This window comes from Bubalus bubalis, chromosome 17 (genome assembly GCF_019923935.1).
Source record: "Bubalus bubalis isolate 160015118507 breed Murrah chromosome 17, NDDB_SH_1, whole genome shotgun sequence".
NCBI classification, from domain to species: Eukaryota; Metazoa; Chordata; class Mammalia; order Artiodactyla; family Bovidae; genus Bubalus; species Bubalus bubalis.
Window position 1 is genome coordinate 30,322,371 of NC_059173.1, and position 27,004 is coordinate 30,349,374.

The 27,004-nt window shown below is 40.9% G+C and overlaps 1 protein-coding gene across 4 annotated transcripts in view; it reads right to left on the bottom strand.

The window, feature by feature from the left end:
• PDGFC (platelet derived growth factor C) overlaps positions 1 to 27,004 on the bottom strand; it is a 259,717-nt gene that overhangs the window by 212,386 nt on the left and 20,327 nt on the right. For 3 of the 4 annotated variants that reach the window (XM_025267962.3, XM_006078210.4, XM_044930377.1), the window contains exon 2: positions 17,413 to 17,507. The exons of the other annotated variant lie outside the window; for it this stretch is intronic. In XM_025267962.3, coding sequence (XP_025123747.1) covers positions 17,413 to 17,507 — 95 coding nt within the window. The remainder of the gene's footprint in view (positions 1 to 17,412; positions 17,508 to 27,004) is intronic. 4 annotated transcript variants of the gene reach the window in all.

The following is a 27,004-nucleotide window of genomic DNA, read 5'->3' on the forward strand; positions in this document are numbered from 1 at the left end:
ACAGACTCACAGACATAGAAAACAAACTTAAGATTACCAAAGGAGAAAGATGAGGAGGGACACATTAGGAGTTTGGGTTTAACATATATGCACTACTATACGTAAACTGTATTGCACAGGGAACTCTAACCAATATTCTATAAGAATCTATATGGGAAAAGAATCTGAAAAGAATGAACATATGTATATTTATAGCTGAATGTATATTCTTAATATTTGCTGTACACCTAAAGCTAACACAAATTGTAAATTAAGCATACCCCAATATACAATAAAAATTAAATTTAAAAATATATTATGATATTGACATACCATCAGAAAAAGTCACATTAACATATTCTTATAAGATACTAATTCTCAGCATGTCTTATATAATAATTTTGATTCCTAACTTTGATCCTTGCTGTACAAACTACTTAGATATTGCCTCCATGATACAAGACCATCAACCCTGATACCAGTTTCACGTTGACAGGACAAAGAATAAAGACAAAAGACAAAACTATTTTTCTAGTAGTCATGTATGGATGTGAGAGTTGGACCATAAAGAAGGCTGAGCACCAAAAACTTGATGCTTTCAGATTGTGGTGCTGGAGAAGGCTTTTGAGAGTTCCTTGGACTGCAAGGAGATCAAACTATTTAAACTAATCTTAAAGGAAACCAGCTCTGAATATTCATTGGAAGGACTGATGCTGAAGCTGAAGTTCCAATACTTTGGCCACCTGCTGCAAAGAGTTAATTCACTGGAAAAGACCCTGATGCTGGGAAAGACTGAAGGCAGGAGAAGAAGGGGGTGGCAGAGAGTAAGATGGTTAGATAGCATCACCAACTCAATAAATATGAATTTGAGTAAATTCCAGGAGACAGTGGAGGACAGAGGAGCCTGGCGTGCTGCAGTCCATGGGATTACAGAGCTGGACACCACTTAGCGACTAAACAACAGCCAATATGAAATTGTCAATGACTTATTGGATAGAAAGTCTTAGAAATGGGTAAACAATTGCAGATGCTTTACAAGACTACTGCTTTTTACTTAGAATCATTACAAAAGAGAGCCAATTTTCTCATTTCCTCATGATATCTGAATAGATTAATACTAATTCAGGTAGATTCTTCACAGATAAAAGGTTTTTTATAATGTTGAACAATGTGAACTACTAGAAATAGATATTTAAAGAATCAAACTACTGGTCATAGTCAAGGAACTCTAAAGGAAACCATCTTCTTATTACATAAAGTCAATTATTTTCAAATTTAAAAATAGCATTTCCTACCTAAGTACTTCACTTACAGTTGAGTCTTGAACAAAGTGCGGGTTAAGGGCACCAACCCTTTGGGAAGTCGAAAATCCACATATAACATATACTCAGCCCTCCAAACCCACAGCGTTTCCATATTCTCAGAGCCAAACAATCTTGGATTGCATAGTACTGTATATTTACTATGGAAAAAATCTGCATATAAGTGAACCCAGGCAATTCAAACCTGTGTTGTTCAAGGCTCAATTGTATCTATTTCCAAATATTCTGAAAAAGTTCAAAAAGTACAGCATTTCATCCAGGCAGACTGAAGCCAGCCTTCTCTAAGATTTTGAGTCATGTCTATGCTGCTGCTGCTGCTAAGCTGCTTCAGTAGTGTCTCTTTGGGACCCTTTCAACTGTAGCCTGCTAGGTTCCTCTGTCCATGGGACTTCCTCAGCAAGAACACTGGAATAGGTTGCCATTTCCTTTTCCAGGGGATCTTCTTGACCCAGAGATCGAACTCGCGTCTCCAGCATCTCCTGCTTTGGCAGGCGAATTCTTTACCACTGCTCCAGCTGGGAAGCCCATGAGCCATCAGGGAAGCCCCAAATATGGGATTAGAAAGTGTATATTCAACACCATAAACAGTTGACTTTATCCATTCCCTCCATAAATGTTTAATAATAATGTAAACCAGAAAAATAAACCAGTAAGTGAGAATCAAAAACAAGGAGTCTTTTTTGGAGACTTCACTGTAAGGGGGAGAGTTAAAAAATTATAATAAAAAGAAGAGTAAGAAAGGAGGGAAATAATAATAATAATAATTAAAAAGAAAAATTGTACATACTATGAGAATAAACAGCACTCAGGTCCATGAAAGCCAAGACGAGTGTCTCTTTGTGTACCAGTCTATACCCATGGTTGGCACAGGGGTTCTCAAACTGTGCTCTGGGAACCTTAGGGGGCCTGTGAGGTCAAAGTTCTTTTCCCACCAACATTCCATAATATTTTACTGAGGTTGCCTGATGCACACATCACACCAGACTGAGTCGAGAAGCCAGACACTAAAACGATTTTCGAAAAGTATAAAGCAACACCACTCTACTTACTCATTTTTTCTTTAGAAAATAGATTTTTTTTCATAAAACAGGTTCACATTAATATTTATTGCTAATTCTAAATGAATAAGTATGTTGAAGCTTCCTCAGTTTAACTTCAAATATGATCAATATCAATAGATATAATCCATTCAAACAAAAGCTCTCTGGCATCTTCAATAGTTTTGAAATGAATACGAGAATCTTGGGGCCTTCCCTGGGGGTCCAGTGGTTAGGACTCCACACTTCCAATGCAGGGGGATCAGGTTCAATCCCTGGTCAGGGAACCAAGATCCTGAATGCTGCATGGTGAGGCCAAAAGAGAAAAAAAGGAAGACCTTAAGACCAAGAAGTCTGAGGACTAATGGTTCAGTACATAGTTGGTGCTCAGTAAGTACTGAATCGTGAACTACGAAGGAAGCCAAGCAAACACAGTGATTGCTAAGCTGGGGTCTGAAGGGCGGGCACTGATCTATAAGATAAGTAGAAGATAAGAGGGGGAGAATTTTGCTTTAGTAATGTACATAGTTTATTAGGTAATGTTATTTAAAATGTTCAAGCTGTTGAGCACCATCTAGAAAATGATTTGAAATGAAGAGGTCCCTTACAAATAAGAAACTGAACAAGATAACGGGAACACTGCCTCTGCAGAGTCTATGCTGCAGTTCTAGAGAAAATCTTGGATTTCAAGTTGGACACACAACCATCTTTCCTAGGGCAATTATGCTGACGGAAACAGTACATTTTCTTGTCAGTTCTACCATTTTCTAGAATGTGTAAGTTTTTAAATAATGTTATTATGATTGATGTTAATATCATTTGCTATTAAAAATAACATCAAATGCAAAGAAAATATCAAATATGTGTTTGTGCAAGGGTGCTTCCTAAAATGACTCAGCCATTATCTTTTTGGACTGGTTAGTAATTTTCTTGGGTATAGAATAGATGACACTCTTCCTCAAAGACAAATGCAGAAGTTACTCAAGGGACAAAATAAGACATCATATATTCCTGGAAGGAACCCTAGCAATTCTGAACATAATAAGACATCATCAAAGTAATAAGGTGATGTTGTCTATTCTATAAGTAGAATATATTAACAAAACTAAACACTGCACAGGAACAGAGGTGAACTTAAAAAAAATAAACACCAAAAATATAGTCTGTCTGCATACGTTCCTAGATGACCCATCAGAGAATAAAGACAAGCATTACAAAACCATTTCTAAGATTTTATAAAAGGGAACCACCTTGTGAAACCCTTTTTATGGATGGTATAAAAATACACTCTTGAGCTCCTAGCCCCACTGTCAGCCTAAAGGCCAGAGGAAAACCCCCTGGCTGACCATAAAAGGACTGCCTGCATGTTCCCAGGCAGAGTATACAGGATCTTATTTACAGGAGTATAAATACATGCCATTCCCCTGTGCTCACTGGCGCTCCTGAAGCCTGGCCAGAGAGGGGGGTCCCTGCTGCTGCTGCTGCTGCTAAGTCGCTTCAGTCATGTCCGACTCTGTGCGACCCCATAGACGGCAGCCCACCAGGCTCCCCTGTCCCTGGTACAACGCAAATAGGATTCAAAAAGTCTGTGACATTTTTCCAACATCTAATGTACTTTATTTTTCTAGCTTATCTTCTCTCCTGCGAAAAATATCTACAAAGCATAAGATCACTATCATTTAACAGGTGACTGTTCCAGAAATACTTGGAAATAAGCCTTTAAGTTTCAGCAGGAGGAGAGAAAACACACTTCCCATAAATAGGCACTTTTTTTCTAGTAACAGGACAGCTGTGTGAACACTGAGGAATAAAGAGAGTGTTTCTGTTCCATCACAATGATCTATCCATTTACACTTCTAGAAGGCTAAAGTTTGGAAGCTTCTGAGAAACAATAAGTGCACACATTACCATGGCTTAAAACTGACGACAAAAAAAAAAAATACTAGTAGCAATAAATTAGAAGGCACAGTAGGCACAATATACTTGGCACGCACACACGTGTGTGTCTGTGTGTGTATATAGTGCATGTAACTACAACATTGTGAACAGAGATCACGTGGCCATGACAATGAATAGTTTCCATTTAAAACTCTTAGGAAACTGTGATTTCAGTTTAGTAACTTGTGTTAGAGAGACACTGTCCAGATCTCAGAGTATCGCTTTTAGCTGGAATCAGTGTCTGATTTAAAGACCCATCACCAAGCTAAACTGAATATTAACAGTATCTCATCTGATCATCTTCTCACTGAGTAAATTCCCCTGAAAACGTCTGTTCTCAGTGGTGTCATCATCCCGAGATACTCAGACTCTCTCCCCCAGATGTTTATGCTGTTCAGTTGCTCAGTTGTGTCCAACTCTTTTGCAAGCTCATGGACTGTGGTATACCAGACTTTCTTGTCCTTCCCTACCTCCTGGAGTTTTCTCAAACTCATGTCCATTGAGTTGATGATGCCATCTCATTCTCCATTGCCCCGTTCTCCCGCCTTCAATCTTTCCCAGCATCAGGGTCTTTTCCAATGAGTCAGCTCTCCCCAACAAACCCATCTAAACAAGATGCTTGAAGGCTCCACCCACTTCCAGGTAAGGTTACCGGGTACCAGTGGGTCAGACAAGATGCGAGTGTGGCTCAACCTTCAGAACATCAACAGTGACTGGGGAACAGTCCTCAATGAAGCAGCTCATCTCACCTCTGAGATGCTCTAGAAGAATGTCTTCCTGATGTTGACTATCACTTCCCATGTACTTCATAAATGTATTTTTTCTTCTTTTTAAATGTATTTTTAATTGGAAGGAAACTGCTTTACAATATTGTCTGGGTTTCTACTGTACAAGATGTGGTACATATATAAAGAGGAATATTATTCAGCCATAAAAAGGAAAGAATTGAGTCAGTGGTAGTGAGGTGGATAAAACTAGAGCTTGTTATACACAGTGAAGTAAGCCAGAAATAGAAAAACTAATGTTGTGTATTAATGCATACGTATGGAATCTAGAAAAATTGTATCGATGAATCACTGAGAAGGAATGAAGATGCAGATGTAGAGAACAGACTAGTGGCCATAAATGTATCTTGATAATTCCCTGCTAGTTCCCAAACTGAGCGGGAATCTGGCCCTCCTGGGTGCAAAGTCCTTCCATTTCACCCATTTCTTGTCTGTAGAGAAAAGGCTTTAGTCTCCTAGACTTTCCCTGAGTTCCAAACAGCAGACTCAAGCAGTTACTAATTAGGAAAGGGAGGGCATACAGAAACAAAAGAAAAGCAATTAAACAAGAAAGTAATGATGGCTTAAACAATAGTTGAATGATAAAATGGAGTCCAAGTTCCTCCCCAAGGGGTACACAGATCAATCTGACACATTATCTTTGAATTCTGTAGAATCTAAGACCCCCACCCATGTGGAGGATGGTGACTACATGCTGACTACAGCCCTTAGACCCTAGGCTGGTCGGAACCAGATTGTTGATGATTAAGATTCCTGAACCACCACCCTGTTACCTCATCACCAGCCAATCAGAGGAAAGGCATGCACACTGCAGCTCTCATCTCAAATGATGCCTTTTAAAACCCTTACTTAAAAGTCATCAAGGAGTTCAGGTCTTTTTGAGCATGAACTATCCATTCTCCTTGCTTGATGCTTGCAATAAAAGCTGTACTTGTCTTGGCCACAACTTTGTGTCAGGGGGTTGGCTCTGCAGCAAGGCGGGCAAGCAGATCCAAGTTTTGTCTGGTAACAGAATGTGTTCCCCAGACTAGCAGCACCAGCATCCCATCAGCTTGACAGAAAAACAGAATTTCAGGCCCCACCCGAGACTGCTGAAGCAAAATTTGTATTTTAACAAAATCCCAGAGGGTTCCAATGAACACTCCAGTCTGACGACCACTGATCTGAATGAACTCATGCAGATTCTTCCTTGAGTGGTCTTCCCTGGGGCTGCACTGCCCTGTCCTGTTACCCTCATGCATCAAATCTTTTTTCAATTATATCCAATTTGCCCTAGAAATTCCTACGTTCATTTTCAGCCTCCATAGCCAGGAAGATGGGCAGAGAAAGTCAAATATATAAAGTAAATCAGGCATTTTCCTAGTTTTCATTATTGTTATTCTGTGAGATCATTCTTAATACGAAAATTCTCTAAATCCAATACCTAGGAACTCAGAAAATTAACAAAGATAAGATCTTAGAATTAACAAATGGGTCAACCAGGATTCAAACTCAGTTCGGGGCTCCACTAAGTCATACTTTCACCCTTTTCTTCCTCTATGGATTCTTCTCATCCCAAATGTCCAGTCTTTCTCGAAAAAACAAGAATATGATGCTGGAGAGAAAAACCTCCAAGGTATTCAGGGTCCCCAGTGATTTCTTGAGATTGAAGAAATAGAACCATATGATGCCACTCTTTTTCAGGGTTTAGTAATATTTCACTGTGTATATATGTACCACATCTTCTTCATCCATTCATCTGTTGATGGATATTTAGGCTGCTTCCATGTCCTGGCTATTTGTAAACAGTGTTGCAATAAACACTGACATATACACACTACTACATATAAAATAGTTAACTCCTAAAGACCTACTGTATAGCATAGGTAATTATTCTCAACACTTTGTAACGACCAATACAAACCTGAAAAAAGAATAAATATACATACACGTATGGGCTTCCCAGGTGGCAACAGTGGTAAAGAACCCACTTGCCAATGCAGGAGCCAAAAAAGATGCAGATTCAATCCCTGGGTCAGGAAGATCCCCTGGAGGAGGGCATGGCAACCCACTCCAGTATTCTTGCCTGGAGAATCCCAAAGACAGAGGAGCCTGGTGAGCTACATTCCAAAGGGTTACAAGAGTCAGACACGGCTGAAGCAACTTAGCACACATGCACGCATACATATGTGTATAACTGATTCACTCTTCTGTACACTGGAAACTAAAACAACATTGTAAATCAACTATGCACAAATAAGAGTTATGAAAACTAGAAGTGGAACCACATGTCACTAAGTTTGTTCAGGTCTTAACCAATGGACCTGCCATTCCAACACAAGAGGGTGGCAATTAGAGGAAAGATGTCGCAGTGATTAAGGGCAGGCCTCCTGGGACCACACTGCTTTGCTTGAAGCCCCTGACCCAGGGCAAGTGGCTCATGGCTCACATCCTCCTCAAGTTGGGAATAATCCAAGCCACGTTTCCTATAGGTTTTGTGAGGATTAAAGGAATCAATGTCCATAAATATGCATTAATGCATGTCCTTTGTATGGTAAGCAGTAAGCACTTAGTATCAAGTATGGTGGTGCAGTGCGTGCGTGTTTAGGTGTGTCGGACTCTGTGCAACCCTATGGACTCTAGCCTGCCAGGTTCCTTGTCCTTGGAATTTTCCCGGCAAAAATACTGGATTAGTTGCCATTTCCTACTCCAAGGGATCTTTCCAACCGAGGGATCGAATCTGTATCTCTGGCATCTCCTGCACTGGCAGGCAGATTCTTTACCACTGGGCCACCTGGGAAGCCCAGTGTGAAGTGTATCTAATATTAAATGGAATTTATTCCAGTACAACCTGCCTCTGGATAAAATAAAAAGGGCCAGTCTTCCACTAAGTAAGCAGCTATCCTTCCAAATCAATACAACATTCTTTTTCTTCTTGTTCATTGTTGCTCTTAAACTCACACATATTGATCGTTTTATCATTATTTTTTAAACAATCAATAAATTCTGGTTTTAGTGTTCTTTCTTGTAATTTTTGTAGAAGGTTTTTGTATTTCTTTAAACTTTTTATTTTGTATTAGGGTATAGCCAGTTAACAGCACTGTGACAGTTTCAGTGAACAGCAAAGGGACTCAGCTACACATATACATGTATCCATTCTCCCCCAAACTCCCCTTCTATCTAGGCCACCACATAATATTGAGCAGATTTCCCTGTGCAATACAGCAGGTTCTTGTTTGTTATCCATTTTAAATACAGTAGTGTATACATGTCCATCCCAAACTTCCTAACTATCCCTTCCCCCTAGCAACTGTAAGTTCATTCTCAAAGTCTGTAAGTCTCTTTCAGTTTTGTATAATTGCTTATCATTATTAATATAGACAATAAAATCCATCACCAGTTTGTATCTTATACATCCTTTCATGATTACAAACAAGTCATGTGATCCAGTAGCTAAGAGAGCAATTAACAAGTTGCCTGAAGCCTCTTAAGACATATACACGGGCCACAGACCTTAATGCCTGTCCAGACCTGCAGGCCAGAGCCTCAAGCTTCCTCCCCACAACTGATTCAGAACTCGACAATCTTAACAGCTCTCATTTCAGAAGGGATCCAGATCTGACCACCCACCTCCTTCACTGTGATCTAAGCTACCATCCTCTTCATTTCTCCCCTGCAGAAGTAGCAATCCCATAACCTCAGCCTGCACCAGCCACCCCCTGCTGTCCCCACATGTCCCCAGCACACGGCAGGGTCCCTGTTAGGGGCCTGAGTTTCCCACCACACCACTGTGAGGTTTCTCCCCATCCGCTCAGATCCATGCTCAAGCCACCTTGGTGAGACCCCCATGACCTCTCCTAAACTGCAGTCACACTAATTACCCTCCAGTCACAGTATGATCCAGCCTCACCATCTCAATAGCTCCCTTCAGTGTATGCTTATCATCTTCTGTCCTCACTAGAATGCAGAGTACATGAGGTCAGAGTGTGAGTGACATGGGTCCTCAGGCTCTTAAGTGAAAAACAGCTGAAAGTGAAAGCCACTCAGTTGCACTGTAGCCCGCCAGGTTTCTCTGTTCACAGGATTCTCCAGGTAAGAATACCGGAGTGGGATGCCATTTATTTCTCCAAGGATCTGCCCAACCCAGGGATCAAACCCGGGTTCTCCGGCACTGCAGGCAGATTCTTTACCATCTGAACCACCAAAGCTTTTTAAGATCTTTAATCAACAGAAATTGATCAGAGGCCAGACAAGGAATGCAGGAGAGGCTTTAATGGGGCCCCTGCTGTAGCAGGAGGGGAATGAGAACAAGTAACAGGTTCCCATGCTTACTCCCTGAAAGGGAAGGGCAGTCTGGTCCCTTAAACAGGGTAAGGAAGGGGGCAGATGGGTGGGTCAGGGCCAGAGGGGTGCCTTGGGTGGTCTGCCCACCCTCTGGGTAGTGCTGTGTGCAGGGATCAGGCGCAGGACCTGTCTTTGCTTGGGCTTTTTGGTCTTTTTGTATCTTGTTTTCCATAATTTGACCCAATTATGCATGCACACACTTATTTTTCATCCCTTATCGTTTCTTTTTATCTGTTGCTGGAGAAGATGTTTCTCTAGGTGCAAGCACTGGAGCAGAGGTCTCAGGTTCCAGCCTGTCTCAAGAGGTTGCAGATAATCTGTTCATCGCTTTACCACCTGGGTCTAGCATCTTGCCATCTATGTACTAAATCCTCAGGAAACATTTGTTGAAAGAATAAATGAATAGGCGGGGGTGTCATCCTATTCACATCCCATTAACCCCCAAGACTCATGAAGAGTCTAGAGATCTCCTAATATTTCAAGATAGGAATATATGGGTAAAGGGACTTACCTGGTGGTCCAGTAGTTAAGAATCCACCATGCAGCGGACGTGGGTTCCATACCTGGTCAGGGAAATAAGGTCCCACATGCTGTAGAGCAACTAAGCCCAAGCACCTCAACTACTGAGCCTACACACTCTGGAGCCCATGCACCATAACTAGATAGAAGCCCACCTGTTGCAACTAAGACCTGATGCAAACAAAAATAAATACATAAATATTTTTTTTATTTAAAAATAAGATATATATAATCTTAGTAGCAAAAACTTAAGACTGCAATATGCTTTTTCCTGTGCAAAAACTTAAATCAAAACCCAAAGATTTAAAAGGAGAAAAGGGAAAAAAAAACTAAACTCCAATTTATAGACGCTAAACAGCTACTATTTCATTTCCCAAAGCAAAGCCTGATGAATGTATGAGTCTGTGAATTAAGGAATTCAGTTATAAAGGCCACTCTCTCTGAATGCGATGGTGGATAGAGTGACCTTGCAGTAATGAAACCGCAGGACTGACTGATCGAGCAATTACTCATGTGGCCAAGATGCAACAAACAACTCATAATCTTGCAAAAAGCACCTTGGGGATTTTAATGAGCATCAAGACTCAGCAGTTTAGTTTCCACTCTAATCGGTAAAGTATTGAATTCTGTGCCCTTCTCTCTACCCTGATATCTATTCATGGGTTCAATATGACTCATGCATCACCTGGACCACATCAGGACTCCACCCCTTGCTCCAACACACTAACTCACCTTCTCCAAACCAGCTGCTAAGAATGAAGGAACCAGAACTCATATTCAGTCCTCCTCTTGTGTTTGGTTTGGTCATATTTATCATTCCAACAATGGGAAGCTTTAGCCTTGATAGGTTCTCTTGTAAACTGCAGAGTATGTATTATTTATTAAAAAAAATGAATAAAAGTAGATTATGTCCTACCTATTAAACAACCTACAGAATATGAACAAAGGAGAACCCTGAGCCTGCAGAAAGTACTATTTACTGATATCATTCATACAGATGGAAGAGATATAGAAAAAATAATTTTAAAAGTCAAGAAATGTAAGGTGAAATTCTGAAACATCTTATCTACCATCTAGAATATGAATATAAACCCAGACTGAGACAGAAATAGCAGCTCTGATTTAACAGGATACAGTAACAAACTAACCAGACACAAAATGTACAAATCAGAAAAGGAGACCAACCCACCTAAAAGCACATTAGAAAATATTCCACCCCAGATGACTTCACTTATTTATTAATGAAAATTGTAAAGGAATACGTCAGAGCAAGGTTTTGACCTGTTTTGAAAAATGGCCTTGGTATTGTTTCTCCATTTAATGAGCATGCTATTTTTAAAACCCCTTTTTTGAGGCAACAATGAGTTTAGATTTGCCAAGATTGCTGGAAGGCAGAACCCTGTCTTCTCTCAGGAGGTCACCCATTTGTCATGAGGACAATGTGAACCGAAGGGCAGGTCAGGATGCTGCCCAAGGGCCGGGGCGAGGGCCAGCCTTGCTTTCTGGTCCTGCTGCCAAGGCCTCCATGACTCAGGCCATGACCTCACCTCCCAGACCAGAGGAGGGGCCCCTGACGGCATCTTCCCCACTCCCGGGGCCTGCTCCTGGAGGTTTAGACTCTGACCATCCTGAAAAGGTCCACAACCAAAGCATTAAAAAGACATCATCAGGTCTAGTTCAGAATCCTGAAATAATCTTGAGAGTATTGGGTGGAGAAGGCAGACACCCAGAGCTCTCTTGATTTCAAGTCTGGGAGCAGGGCTGTCACCATGGCTCAGACAGCCCAGCCCCAGGGCAGGGTGAGTCACCCTACAAGTCTGCAACCACAGGAGGAAAGGAGGGCCCCAGGGTGAACAGAGGCATCGCCCTCTGATCTCCTAGGACTCTCACCACGAGGAAGTAAACAGGATGAAGACCAAAGGCAGGGAAAACAAGGGTAGCGCCCAGGACCCTGCCTGGCAACCCCCAACTCAGGCTCTGTGGACACACAGCTGCAGCCCTCACCCTCCACCAGGGAGCTGCAACCCTCCACTGTGTGCAGACAGTCTCTGCTTCCCCATGCAAAACCCCAAGTCTGTTTCCCTACTCAAAACTCCCTTTTCATTTAGGATTCTCCCCTGAGCTGGCAAGTCTCAGAGCTCAGTGCATTTGGAGGGGCTCCAGCCTGGGTAGACAAAATTTTCCATCTGCCTTCTGGAACCATAAGAATCCAACATCAGAATGAAGGCAAGACCATAAAGTATGGAAAAGTGAGTGTCAAGAAACCAGTCACTTGTGTAGTTTCCTTGTTATTTTGGGTTTTTGTTGCTTTGGGTTCTGTTACCAACGTCATTGCTCATGTGACAGATGAACTGCTGAGCCGGGATCTCCCAAAATAAGCACCTTAGTCAAGGTGCAATTTCACCCACAGGCACTGAAAAACCAAGTCATCACTATGAGTCTGTTTTTTCTCATTCCCTTAACTCAACCTTCAGTGTTGTAAATACAAACTGTAGCATTTCTTCCAAAATAATATTCCTTGGAGCAGAGATTTCATTGTGCTTTAGACCTGGAGTTGGAAATAATTTTTAGCATGGAATTTCTAAAAAAGTAATCACAGAACGAGTATCCTATGTTATCACTTATATGTGGCATCTGCTGCTACTGCTAAGTTGCTTCAGTCTTGTCCGACTCTGTGCAACCCCATAGACGGCAGCCCACCAGGCTCCCCCGTCCCTGGGATTCTCCAGGCAAGAACACTGGAGTGGGTTGCCATTTCCTTCTCCAATGCATGAAAGTGAAAAGTGAAAGTGAAGTCGCTCAGTCATGGCTGACTCTTCGTGACCCCATGGACTGCATCCCACCAGGCTCCTCCTCCCTCCACAGGATTTTCCAGGCAAGAGTACTGGAGTGGGTCACCATTGTGGCATCTAAAATATGAAACAAATGAACTTATCTATGAAATAGAAACAGATTCACAGACACAGAAAACAGACTTGTGGTTGCTGGTGGGTGGCAGAAGGGCGTGGATTAGGAGTTTGGGATTAGCAGGTACAATTTATTACATGTAGCATGGATAAACAAGGTCCTACTAGTACAGCACAGGGAACTATTCAACACCCTGTGATAAAACATAATGGAAAAAATATGAAAAATAACATGTGTGCTTGCTAAGTCACTTCAGTCATGTCTGACTCTTTGTGACCCTACGGACTGTAGCACGCCAGGCTCCTCTGTCCATGGGATTCTCCAGGCAAGAATACTGGAGTGGGTTGCCATGCCCTTCTCCAGGGATCAAACCCACATCTATTAAGTCTCCTGCATTGGCAGGTGGTTCTTTACCACTAGTGCCACCTGGGAAGCCCTTGAGAAAGAATACATATATGTAAGTGAATCACTTTGCTGGACAGTAGAAATTAACAAGACATTGTAAATCCACTATACTACAATAAAATATTCTTTTTCTCTAAATGGAAAAAAAGAAAACTGAAGTGTGAGAACGGGTGGCCTTAGGGAAGGGCAGTCCTGGTGAAGCTGCCTGACTCCAGCAGCAGTCAGTCCAGGATCTGGTCCACCTGAAGGACCTGCTGTACTCGTAAGGCTGGTAGTGGTGATTCAGTCACTAGGTCACGTCCTACTCTTGGGACCCCAAGGGCTTTAGCCTACCGGGCTCCTCTGTCCATGGAATTGTCCATGGCAATAATACTAGAGTGGGCTGCCATTTCCTTCTCCAAGGGATCTTCCTGACCCAGGAATCAAACCCAGGTCTCCTGCACTGCCAGCAGATTCTTTACCAATTGAGCCACCAGGGAAGCTCATGTTGAAGGGCGAGTCCCATGTGTTTCTCCATCTACTAGCTTGGGTGAATAGGACGACCAGACTCTGTGGTGCATAAAGACCTGGGAATCTCATATGCTATGAAATGCAGCTGAAGGAGGGCAGCTCTTCTTTTTTCACAGTGGTTTATATCACACATGTGTCTGTAAACAAAGCTCATGTGTGCAACCTAGCACCACTTTCCAGGTGCCTCCGAGTGTGCAAAATCCCTCACTAAAATGTCTTGATCTTTAAAGGTTAAGCAGGGTATACAGACTATGCGCTAAGCTCGAGAGGAAAAAAAAAAAAAAAAGGAGAAATCCCCAAATGAAGCCAAATGCTGGCAACTCTCTTCTCTCTTCCCAGACAAAACTCTTAGGTCTTGTGAAAACAACATTTCTTGTCAAGTGCCAGAAACAACACAGATGATTGTTGTGATGGCGCGCCCCTGCCGAGGGCTGTGGCCACGTCCAGCCACAGGATTAATCTAAGTGCCAATTTCAGTTCTTAACCCTGAAAGGCCACCTTTAGAGATGTCATCTCCTGCTAGCTTCTAAAACAAGGCTTGCATTTTAGGTGCTTTCCTTTAGAACTGGGGAAAGTGCCATTGTTTGAATTTGCCTCCCTGAATTTCTTTGAAAATTAGGTTTTCAAAATTAATACAGCTTGGTTTCTACTGTAATTGTAATATAAGTATACTATAGGAAATTTTCAAAACTTTAAGTGTACTGTAGGAAGGAAAATATCAGTCCCCCCCCCCCCCCCCACTGCTTTGCTGGAGCCCTTGTAGATAAAATACTGAGAACATGTGAGTATGTTCCACTCTTCTACATCTGTGGAAAAATGTACGTGGGCATATATAAAATTTTTAAAATCTGACTTTCACCCTGCCTTTTCTGTGAACATGGTTGTGTGAGCATTTTCCCAGGAGTGATGGCATTTTGATCACACCCCGTTTCCTCTGAGTAGTGACAATTCTAGATAATTCAGAGCTCTTCTTCTGGGAGGTTTTCTGCTCTGCTGGCTACCCTGCACCAGGGTTAAGTTCACCAACGGTGTGTGCAGCTGAAACAGGAGAAAGGTGAGAGGGATACAGAGTGCAGGATGGAAGCCCAGATGCCCACCTCTGAACACACCCAGCTCCTGGGAGATCTCGTCAAGAAGCTAGAAAGATGCCATAAATCAAACAGACACCCAACAGGACCTGCTGTATGTGCAACACAGGAGCTCTACTCAATATTCTGTGATAACGTATATAAGAAATGAATCTGAAAGAGAATGGATATATGTGTATGTATAACTGAATCACTTTGCTGTATACTTGAAACTAACACTGTAAATTAACTATACTCCAATAAAATTTAACAAAATAAGGAAATAAATAAAAACCTTTCCAACACTCTCTTCCCAAAATAAGAAACTAAAAAGAATTTTTTGTTAAGAACCAAAAGTTCTCTGGTTTCCTAATATTATGAAGCCTTTGAAAAAATTCACAATTATTCCTTTAAATACTCAAGACATTGGGATGTGTGTGCAATATTAAAATGAGGCATTTAATTTGAATGGTGGAGAGAAGTTGAAAAGCACTCATTACCTTCTGCTTAAGGCTATGATCTCCTTAACTAACATGTAAACTAAAAGGAAATGTTTCTAAATCTCACTTGTTTTTTCCTGCTGAATGTTAATAGCATTTGAGTTGGTGTTTAAGGAGTCATCACACACACACTCACACAGACACTCACACACTCATGCTTACACAAATACACATGCTTACACACATACAAGTACACACTCACATTTATACACACAAATACACACACAGAGAGAGACACACACACACATCATCTGCACTGCAATGTTTCTTTATAACAAACCAGCCTCAGGAAATTATTAATGAGGGGTTAGGAGGTTACACAGCAGCTAAGCCCAGAAGAATGTCTGAGCAAAGAGAAAACTACCTACTTAGAAGAGAACAGGTCATGCTCCGGCGGATGGCCAGTTGGAAAGGAATTCCTTCCCAGTCAGAAAGTTTCTACACTGCGCAAAGCCAACACGCAATGAGTCAGAATGCTTGACATTTCCTTGGTGCATGTTACTAGAATGACCTCTGATTGTCTGCGGAAATCAAAGCTAGCACGGATGAGGCTGTAGCATCTCTTCTCCTTCATTCAGCCTCCTGTCTCCCTGTCGGAGGAAATATTTGAGATTGTGTGGATCCAGTCCTGGCAGAAGAACTAGATGCTATATCATTTGTAACTTTCAGCTTTTACAAGAAAAAAAAGTGTACCAGAAAAGAACAGTAGCTCCACACAGAGGTACCCAGGCACCAGCATCACTAGCTGTCAGCAGCCCCACTTATGACCCATTTTCGAGGCTACATATTAGCAAAAGTCAAATGGTGTAGCCAATGGTTAGGAATCCAGAATATGGAGGCCCCCAAATACACCACTTTGACACAAGGACTATTACTATTTTGAGCAGAAGGCAATTAAGAATCAACAGATACAGGGAAAATTCTCTGCTCTTCCCTCATCTGTCAATTCCACTTCCCCCTTGGGAAGGTGGCATAAATTCTGCCTCCCCAATCCCAATATACAGACAAGAAAAACTACTCTTATTCCTGGAGACACAGGGATGCACAGAGATGAGTATGCATAAACAGACCTCACTAAAGTGAAAATAATCCTTATCTTCCATTAATCTCCCCAATATATTTCCTAGTCACTTTCTCACAATTTGCGAAAGTGAAAGTGAAGTCGCTCTGTCGTGTCCGACTCTTTGCGAGCCCATGGACTGTAGCCCACCAGGCTCCTCCATCCATGGGATTCTCCAGGCAAGAACACTGGAGTGGGTTGCCATTTCCTTCTCCAGGGGATCTTCCCAACCCAGGTCTCCCGCGTTGTAGGCAGACCTTTACCGTCTGAGCCACCAGGGAAGTCACTTTCTCACAATTTATAGTCCTTTGTTAAAATGGTATATAAGCCCCTGAATCTAACTGCTTCTTTGTTTTGTTTTGTTTTTTTCTGTAAAGATTCTATGAAATTAAATTAAAAATATTAACTAAATTTGTATGCTTTTATCTTTTTCATGTGTCTTCTGTCAGTTAAATTTACATACAGCAAGAACAAAATCTAAAAGTGTAGAGAAAAAAATCCCCCAACTTCTACAGAATTGAGTTAGAAAAATCTTACTAACACTCACAAATGCACAGATCTCCAAAATGTTTATCATTGTTGAGGTGCTAAATGAGCATAAACTTGTGAAATGCAAAAATTCATAAACTGGTAAAAAAAAATCATCCCAACATCAAAATTGCCAATTAATACATCTTTGTAAAAAAACAACAGTTCACATTTTTGTAGTTTTTAAAATTCACTTTTTTGTTCTCTCAGTTCCTAAGCACCCACCACAATCAATGTAGGCAACCATTTCAAAGAGAATGCACAATACACATATTTCTGTTTTTCTATATGTTTGCTTGAAAATATGCCAACATCATACTACTTTTAAAATTCTGAAACCATCATTAACTGTGCAAGCTTTGCTTAGTGGGCTGTGATTAGATTCTCAACGTTTTGGTTTCTTGCTGAATGATGTGTTGAAAGGGCAGAAGTTAACCTTGACTCCTGAGTGTTTTCAAGTTCAAGGTCATTATATTAATCTATCAAATACAATTCAAATGGCAAATGACAATGAAAAGAAGACAACCGCTACCTCAGTTCCAGAGTCAGCCTTAGCTTTGAGATATTCATCTAGCCAGAGAAAGGTCTTAGCCAAAATCTGAGCCTGGAGATCCACACTCCACCTGGCTGGAAAGACAAAAAGTCCTTGTTTTCTACCACAGACTCATTGCACAAAGGGCTGATGTTAGTCATTCCTAAACCCACAGTGTACTCAGGCCCCCAAAATGTTCCACATTTAAAACTTCTGGGCCATTTCAAGAATAAATGTTAGTGGCAAAGAAACTGACAGTGAAACATCTAAATTGGTAGAAAAGAAACCAAATCCTTCCTCTAGGAATATTCTTCTGCTTCAGACTTCCTTCCCTCCAAATACTAAAAATGGCAACTGTTGGTCACATTATCTTATTTGCGGCATAACCTCTTTCATATGTACCATAAACTGAAACATGTCCTGTTTATAACCTAAGCAATATATTTAGGCAAAAGGATGACTCTGTAGGACTTTTAAATATTGGATGTTTCCAGTAAGTACAACTTTCTTCTAGAGCTTTTACTAAATATCTTATTTTACCAACATCCTCTTTCCACTTAAATAAATAAGGCATTTTCTACAAAATTTAAAAGAAGCCATGAAACAGTCACAAGCAAGAACTTTAAGTCATAAAATAATGATGCTGTTAGTCTAAATTATAGGTTAGTTACTACACAGAGACATATGATGATATAGCCAAGTTTTTTAGGAAATGCAGTATTTATTTATAGTCAGTTATAATACTTATTATCATGTAGAAAATTAAAAAGAAACCTTCAATTCTTTAATTTTTCAAATTTCTAAATCTGCATTTTAAATACACACACACAAAAATGTCCTTTTATTAGCCACTAAAATCACAGATAGCACTGGAACTTAATCCATTAACGTTTTAAGATATGAACCATTCTTTAACCTGGTATCTCTTCTAGTACAAAGACCTAACTTGCATACAAAATGGGAAATCAATGTTGGCAACTAGACAAGAATGTAAATAGCACAGGCCAAGTCTCCCCAAAGCCCAGGACACTGCCTGATAAATGAGACACCTAACATAAAACATTCAATAAATTGATCCACTGAAGGACTGCAAAAGCCAGTGATCTTCCCCACCCTTCCAAGACACAACCAAGGGAATTTCCTTGGTATTTTCTATTAATCTGCACAAGATTTAAACACCCAGAATAATCTGTGAGGTTTACTTCAGTACTAAAATAACATTTTAAAAGATCAGTGAAAAATCTGTGGTCATGTTTAAATTCTTGGGCATAAGAACCAATAATTCACCTAAAAAATGGTAGAGGAAAGTTTATTTTCTGTTTTGTCTATTTTTAAAACAATTATTCACAATGGAAACACAATGAATTTTGTCTTTTTAAGGAAACATCAAGGAAATCTTAAAGATCAATGTTTGGACTGCAAAAAAAAAAAAAAAAGAACATAAGTACAATGTTTAAATTACTGAACTCAAAAAACCAAAATAACTTCCAAAATATCTTGGATTCTATTCCACTGCAAAAGAAGGAATTACATAGTCAAGCTTCATTTGTTCAGAGGGGGGTTACTCTGTAACAGCTTCTTTTATCCCACAAATGAGAAAGCCTCCCCTCTGCAGAAAAGATGGCCACTGTAGTCACCATCTGTTGTGAAAACCTTCTCTTGCCGCTGACTCATAGGGCCCCAAGAGTCAGAGAGCCAACCTATAAAGATGTCTCATAATCTGGTTCCTGTCCATATTTCTTTTCCAGTATCAGCTAACCCTAGAATCAGGAGAAATCTGGGAGGAACCTAGGACTTTCAAAAGGATCATTAAGGATGCATTCACACTGAAATGTCATATCCACTGGGCGAGCTGATATTCTGTTTTCTACAAAACCTCTTTCCACTGCAGTTTTGTACTATCTCTGTCACTTGCAAAGCTGTACAAGTGCCTAACAGTGGGATTATAACTTGAATTACTAGATATCTTGGTTTTGTAAAAGTATTAAGGTAAGATGGACTCCCAACAACTTCCTGACATTTTACTTTTCTTAAAAATGTATCCTTCCAAAGTGTAATACTTTCAACCTTGCCATAAAAAGACAAAAACTATGTCTTCTTACCAAAAATATGCTTAAAAGTTGTTTTTTTCCCTCCAAACCGGTGTAATCCAGGTCCTCTCCTAGCAGAAATAAGACTCTAGATGGGAAAGATGGGGACTTACCCACCTAATTTAAAAAGCCATTCACAGGTACCAACAAGGTCTACTGAATAGCACAGGGAACTCTGCTCAATATTCTGTAATAAACTAAACAGAAATTGAGGCTTCCCTGGTGGCTCAGTGGTAAAGAATCTGTCTGCAATGCAGGAGACACATGAGATGCAAGTCCAAATCCCTGGGTCAGGAAGATCCCCTGGAGGAGGGCATGACAACCCAACCAGTATTCTTGCCTTGAAAATCCCATGGACAGAGGAGCCTGGTGGGCTACGGTCCATGGGGTCACAAAGAGTCCAACATGACTGAAGTGAATGAGCACACACAAATAGGAAAAGAATCTGAAAAAGAATAGAAGCTTGTATATGTTTAACTCAATCACTTTGCAGCACACGTGAAACTAATCCAACATTGTTAACCTCCTATGTTTTGTTCAGACACTCAGCTGTGTAGGACTCTTTGCGACCACATGGACTATAGCCCACCAGGCTCCTCTGTCCGTGGGGATTTCCAGGCAAGAATCTTGGAGTGGGTTGCCATTTCCTTCTCCAGGGGATCTTCCTAACCCAGGGATCAAACCCACATCTCCTGCATTGCAGGTGAATTCTTTACTACTGAGCCACTGGGTAAGCCCCCATTATCCCCTATACGCCAACATAAAATAACAATTAGAAACAAAAGAAAAAAATTAAATTAAAAAAAAAGAAAAAAAATATTATATGCAATACCAGGGCACGTCTCTCTAGTTAGACTAGTTTTCTTTTACATCCGTCAAAGCTTTAAAGCTTTTTCTACATCTCTCTTGTTAAATTTACTTCTAATTGTTATATATCTCTATTCTAATTATAAATGAGATCTTCATTCTATTTTATCTTTTTCCTCACTATAGAGATAGCTTTAAAAACATCATATAAAACCACATGCCCATTTCAGAAAAAAAAAATTAACAATAAAGTAAAAATCACTTGAATTCTTTTTAAAAAATGAGAAGCCATCTATGTTCATGATGAGTAAGCAATACACCTGGCTGCCCCCAGCCTGGGAGTTAGAAGACCAAGTTATAACTGCTGCTGCTGCTGCTGTTGCTAAGTCGCTTCAGTCCTGTCCGACTCTGTGCGACCCCATAGACAGCAGCCCACCAGGCTCCCCCGTCCCTGGGATTCTCCAGGCAAGAACACTGGAGTGGGTTGCCATTTCCTTCTCCAATGCATGAAAGTGAAAAGTGAAAGTGAAGTCGCTCAGTCATGTCCGACTCTTCGAGACCCCATGGACTGCAGCCTACCAGGCTCCTCCGTCCATGGGATTTTCCAGGCAAGAGTACTGGAGTGGGGTGCCATTGCCTTCTCCGAAGGCATAACTATTAATACCTTAATACATCATGTGTGAGACACAAAGCCAGTTTTCACCTCTGCTCAATTTAAGCCCTTCAGAAGCAACAGAAGTGAAGATAGTTCATTCTCCCTCACAGAGCAAAACCGAATGGATGTAAAGAGAAAGAGTTTGATCCTTAAGAGTCCTGAGCGTCTGTACTGCCTTAGACTTATGCAGAAAGCTGGGCACAAACGTCCAGTCTGGGGGCTGCCATTCTGTACACAGCAGAGGGTATGGTTTTAATTTGGCTGTGACACCATAAACACTGGCACACTGACACGTGCTCCCTGCCATGAATTCTGAACTCTCCCCTCCAGGGCTTGCTTCTGTTCTGTCCATGCGCCAGAAGGAAAGACGACTTGCCCATAGTCTCATATGATCAAGGCTGAGAAATTCCACTGTATTTCAAAAAAAAAAAAAATACATTCTTTGAATGACTTTCTAAAATAAAGACTTTTTCAAGAGTTTTGCCTTCGAGGGGATCAATCACACTTGTCAATCTCAAAGGTTAAAAAAAAAGAAAAACAGACTAAAAATAAGAAAGTACACATTTAATGTTAACTAGAAAAAAAAAACAGATGGGTGGAAATAATTGAAAATGAAAATAAGTAACTCTCGAAAATGGATTTTTGAGAGTCATGCTCTTCTTAGAATAAACCACTGCAAGAAACATTATCACAAAGTTCTCTGTCTAAAAATAAGTTTCCTGGAAATGATACATTTCTTTTTTCTTGTGGAGGAAATCACATTCTAAGCAGTCATCATTATAATTTTGCCAATGAGGTTCTTTGCACATTCGTTTTGCTCAGTCTAAGCAGAAAGATTAAGAGGCCCTACAATGCACCCCCTCCTAGTTCCTCAAAATGAAGCCGGACATTAGCTGCTGCCTTGGTTGTGAAATAAGGCAGCTGACTTCTTAGAGCTCTTCAGCCATGAGCCAAGAGGCCAGAGGTCTACATGGACAGAACAAGCTGCCTTGGGTCAAGGGGGCTGTTTGCCCTTCATTTCAAAGATCTGCCATCCAATGGGGCTCTAAATTCAAGGCTTCTTCATCTTAACTCTCTGACAATCGACAATCATGGGAGATGAGGCATATGTACAGTCCGAATCTAAAGTAGAAAAAAGTGGACTCTGCAATATTCTGGGAGTTTGAACAAGGTGGACGTGCCAGCCTTGACTATCTGGTGGCTCAGACAGTAAAGAATCCGCCTGCAATGCGGGAGACCTGGGTTCAGTCACTGGGTTGGGAAGATTCCCTGGACAAGGAAATAGCCACCCACTCTAGTATTCTTGCCTGAAGAATTCCATAGACTGAGGAGCCTAGTGGGCTACAGTTCATGGGGTGGCAGAGTTGGACACAACTGAGCAAATAACACACACACACACACACACACATATAGACACACACACAGACCTGCCAACCTTGAATCCGTGTGAGCTGTGAGCAGACAGAGTAACAGAGAGGTGGTGTGTACCTGCCTCTTTCCCAGGGACACTAACTGGCCAATTTACTCCTCATCTGGCACCCAAACTGTCACCAATGCCTTCAAATTGGTGTCTGCCTTCTGCCTCCAGCTTCTCTTTATGATCATCCTGACATATATTTTTTGAAAGCAAAAAACAAAACAAACAAACAACAAATCTGACCATCCGACAGATAGTGACTGATCTGTTATAGGTGTAAAAAATATGAAAATGGAAGGACTTTTCTGGCAGTGCAGTGGTTAGACTCTGAGCTTCCCATGTAGGGGGCAGAGGTTCAATCTCTAGTTCAGGAACTAAGATCCCCCATGGCATGGCCAAAACAAAAAGAATATGAAAAATGGAGGGCTGGCCTTTACGATTAGGGACTACTGCAGAAGGTCTATGGGCTTCCCCCACACCATCCCATAGACCCAAACATATTCCTTATGTCAAACAGAGCTTTTCATATTCAATGAATAACTTTGTCAATCTTTTATTTCCCATCAAACAAAGCTGACTTTTTAAGAGACTGTGGTCTCTCCAAAGTCTATGCCTTCTGCTTGGAACCTTCCTCCTTTTCTAGTGAATTCTCTTCATCCTTCAAGACCCAACTGGGAAGCCTCAGGAGAAGTCTTTCATGACTGGGAAATGGAATAGCTCTTCTTTCTCAGGTTTCTGCATACCCCTCTGGTATGCATTTACTCCTGGGGTGTCACAAGTCACGTGACTGTCAACATCTCAGACCTCAAGTACCTCTATGGGTTTATCCTCTTCAGGATGGGCCATGTTACCCAGAACCAAAGCACTCCATGTTCATCAGATGGACCTGACTGCTTGGTTAACAGAGTTGCAAGAACAGAGGCATGGAGTCACCTCGGCAGGGAGCAGAGATGGGCTTGGTGGAACCTTTTTATTAGAAAGATATTAAAGTTGGTGAGGTCACAGCAGACCTTGGGACAAGGAGAGACCCTTGTGACTCAAAGTCTGGTCCTCAGCCCAACAGCACCAGCATCACCCAGTTCAGTTCAGAGGCTCAGTTGTGTCCAATTTTTGCGACCCCATGGACTGCAGCATGCCAGGCTTCCCTGTCCATCACCAACATCACCAACAACACCCAGGAGCTGCTAAAATGCCCTCTCTGCCCCCTACAACTCACAAAATCAGAACACATTTTACTGAGATCCCCAAGTGATTTATAAGAACATCAAAGTGAGAGAAGTAGGGATCCAAGCCAAAGAGGAGTAACAATCAGAATTCCACTGCAGGAAGACTGTCTGATATCAACCTCTTAGGTGTGACAGGTTGGGAGTGGGAGTGTGGGAAAAGCCTGGATGCAGAAGGAAGAGAAAGGATGTTTTTGTCACTGATTAGGTAGCCAGCACCTGACCTAGGGTGACTTACAGTGAGAATGCAGAAATGAGAGATATAATTACTTTATCTAAAAATAGAAATGTTAATATTCATTCATTAGCTGAACAATAATTCTGAGCTTGTTTAATCTACTGTATTGTAAACAATAATTCTGTGCTTGATTAATTGACCATATTACACACTTTGCATGTTTGTAAAGGAATGATATTAAACAGAACAAATGCTATTAGTGTTAGACTGCATTCTCAGACTTGGAGTTCTAAGAGCAAGTGCAACCAGGAGGAATCAGAAATCCTGAAACCACGAGTGTAACTGGGTGTGCTAAGGGGACTCTGGCACCAGTGGGCCAGGATACCAAGAAACAGTAAGAGACTTGCCACCACCTGCAGAGTTTCAAGGGGATGGGCCAGAAGCCTTCCCTGAATGTGGAGTCCCTCGGTACCCCCACCCTCTTCCTTCTCCACACAGAAAGCAGGCCTGGGTAGAGGGCCAAGAGATCCAAAGCTGTCCCACTGAGAGTTCTCATTATTCCAAAGGACTGGGATGTCTCATCGGTAAATTGTATGGGTGTTGACATTTGAAGTTACTCTAGAATGGTATACTTCTTAGGACTGAGCTGAAAAACACACAACCTTACAGAAATATCCATCCTGGGACAGAAGGAGAATTCCCCTGCTCAATACAAGTCATAAGTAACAACAATAACATCATATTTTGATCAAGACCCAAGGGTCACGATCATTCAACAAACCCATTCCAAAAGCTTCTTTCCAATGATCATGGACACATAAAGAAGGATGCCCCAGGACGGCAGCACAGATAATCCTTGCCCTGCAGATGTACAGAGAAAACAGCTCTCTCTGGAGGGCATGGGACTCATGAGGTATATTCTCTCAAGCAAAGAACTACCATAACTTGAACCCACCCCCAACAAACTTTTATGTGGCTTCAATAGCTGTTAAAAAACAAAACAGAACAAAACTGTGTAGTGCTTACAACAGATGCTAAAGCTGCCACAGCAGAGATGCCCAGAAGGCTGGCCCTGGTGTTCCCCTACCTTTTATGACTTGATGGCACATTGTTAAGGGCATTAGCACCAGGCAAATCAAGTAAAGGTCATCAAAGAGGTCAATGACCTAGAGATCATCATACTAAATAACCTAAGTCAGACAGAGATGACAAGTATCATAGGAAATGGCTTATATGCAGAATCTTTTAAAAGTGATACAATTTTATTTATCCTTTCAAGAAACCAGCTTTTGGTTTTGTTGATTTTTGCTATGATCTCTTTTGTTTCTTTTGCATTTATTTCTGCTCTAAGTTTTAAGATTTCTTTCCTTCTACTAACCCTGGGGTTCTTCATTTCTTCCTTTTCTAGTTGCTTTAGGTGTAGAGTTAGGTTATTTATTTGACTTTTTTCTTGTTTCTTGAGGTGTGCCTGTATTGCTATGAACTTTCCCCTTAGGACTGCTTTTACCGTGTCCCACAGGTTTTGGGTTGTTGTGTTTTCATTTTCATTCGTTTCTATGCAAATTTTGATTTCTTTTTTGATTTCTTCTGTGATTTGTTGGTTATTCAGCAGCGTGTTTTTCAGCCTCCATATGTTGGAATTTTTAATAGTTTTTCTCTTGTAGTTGAGATCTAATCTTACTGCATTGTGGTCAGAAAAGATGCTTGGAATGATTTCTATTTTTTTGAATTTACCAAGGCTAGCTTTATGGCCCAGGATGTGATCTATCCTGGAAAAGGTTCCACGTGCGCTTGAGAAAAAGGTGAAATTCATTGTTTTGGGATGAAATGTCCTATAGATATCAATTAGGTCTAACGGGTCTATTGTATCGTTTAAAGTTTGTGTTTCCTTGTTAATTTTCTGTTTAGTTGATCTATCCATAGGTGTGAGTGGGGTATTAAAGTCTCCCACTATTATTGTGTTATTGTTAATTTCTCCTTTCATACTTGTTAGCATTTGTCTTACATACTGCGGTGCTCCCGTGTTGGGTGCATATATATTTATAATTGTTATATCTTCTTCTTGGATTGATCGTTTGATCATTATGTAGTGTCCATCTTTGTCTCTTTTCACAGTCTTTGTTTTAAAGTCTATTTTATCTGATATGAGTATTGCTACTCCTGCTTTCTTTTGGTCCCTATTTGCATGGAAAATCTTTTTCCAGCCCTTCACTTTCAGTCTGTATGTGTCCCCTGTTTTGAGGTGGGTCTCTTGTAGACAACATATATATGGGTCTTGTTTTTGTATCCATTCAGCCAGTCTTTGTCTTTTGGTTGGGGCATTCAACCCATTTACGTTTAAGGTAATTACTGATAAGTATGATCCTGTTGCCATTTACTTTATTGTTTTGGGTTTGAATTTATACACCGTTTTTGTGTTTCCTGTCTAGAGAATATCCTTTAGTATTTGTTGGAGAGCTGGTTTGGTGGTACAGAATTCTCTCAGCTTTTGCTTGTCTGAAAAGCTTTTGATTTCTCCTTCATACTTGAATGAGATCCTTGCTGGGTACAATAATCTGGGCTGTAGGTTATTTTCTTTCATCATTTTAAGTATGTCTTGCCATTCCCTCCTGGCTTGAAGAGTTTCTATTGAAAGGTCAGCTGTTATCCTTATGGGTATTCCCTTGTGTGTTATTTGTTGTTTTTCCCTTGCTGCTTTTAATATTTGTTCTTTGTGTTTGATCTTTGTTAATTTGATTAATATGTGTCTTGGGGTGTTTTGCCTTGGGTTTATCCTGTTTGGGGCTGACAAACCATTAGCCAGACTCATCAAGAAACAAAGGGAGAAAAATCAAATCAATAAAATTAGAAATGAAAATGGAGAGATCACAACAGACAACACAGAAATACAAAGGATCATAAGAGACTACTATCAACAATTATATGCCAATAAAATGGACAACGAGGAAGAAATGGACAAATTCTTAGAAAAGTACAACTTTCCAAAACTCGACCAGGAAGAAATAGAAAATCTCAACAGACCCATCACAAGCACAGAAATTGAAACTGTAATCAAAAATCTTCCAGCAAACAAAAGCCCAGGTCCAGACGGTTTCACAGCTGAATTCTACGAAAAATTTAGAGAAGAGCTAACACCTATCCTGCTCAAACTCTTCCAGAAAATTGCAGAGGATGGTAAACTTCCAAACACATTCTATGAGGCCACCATCACCCTAATACCAA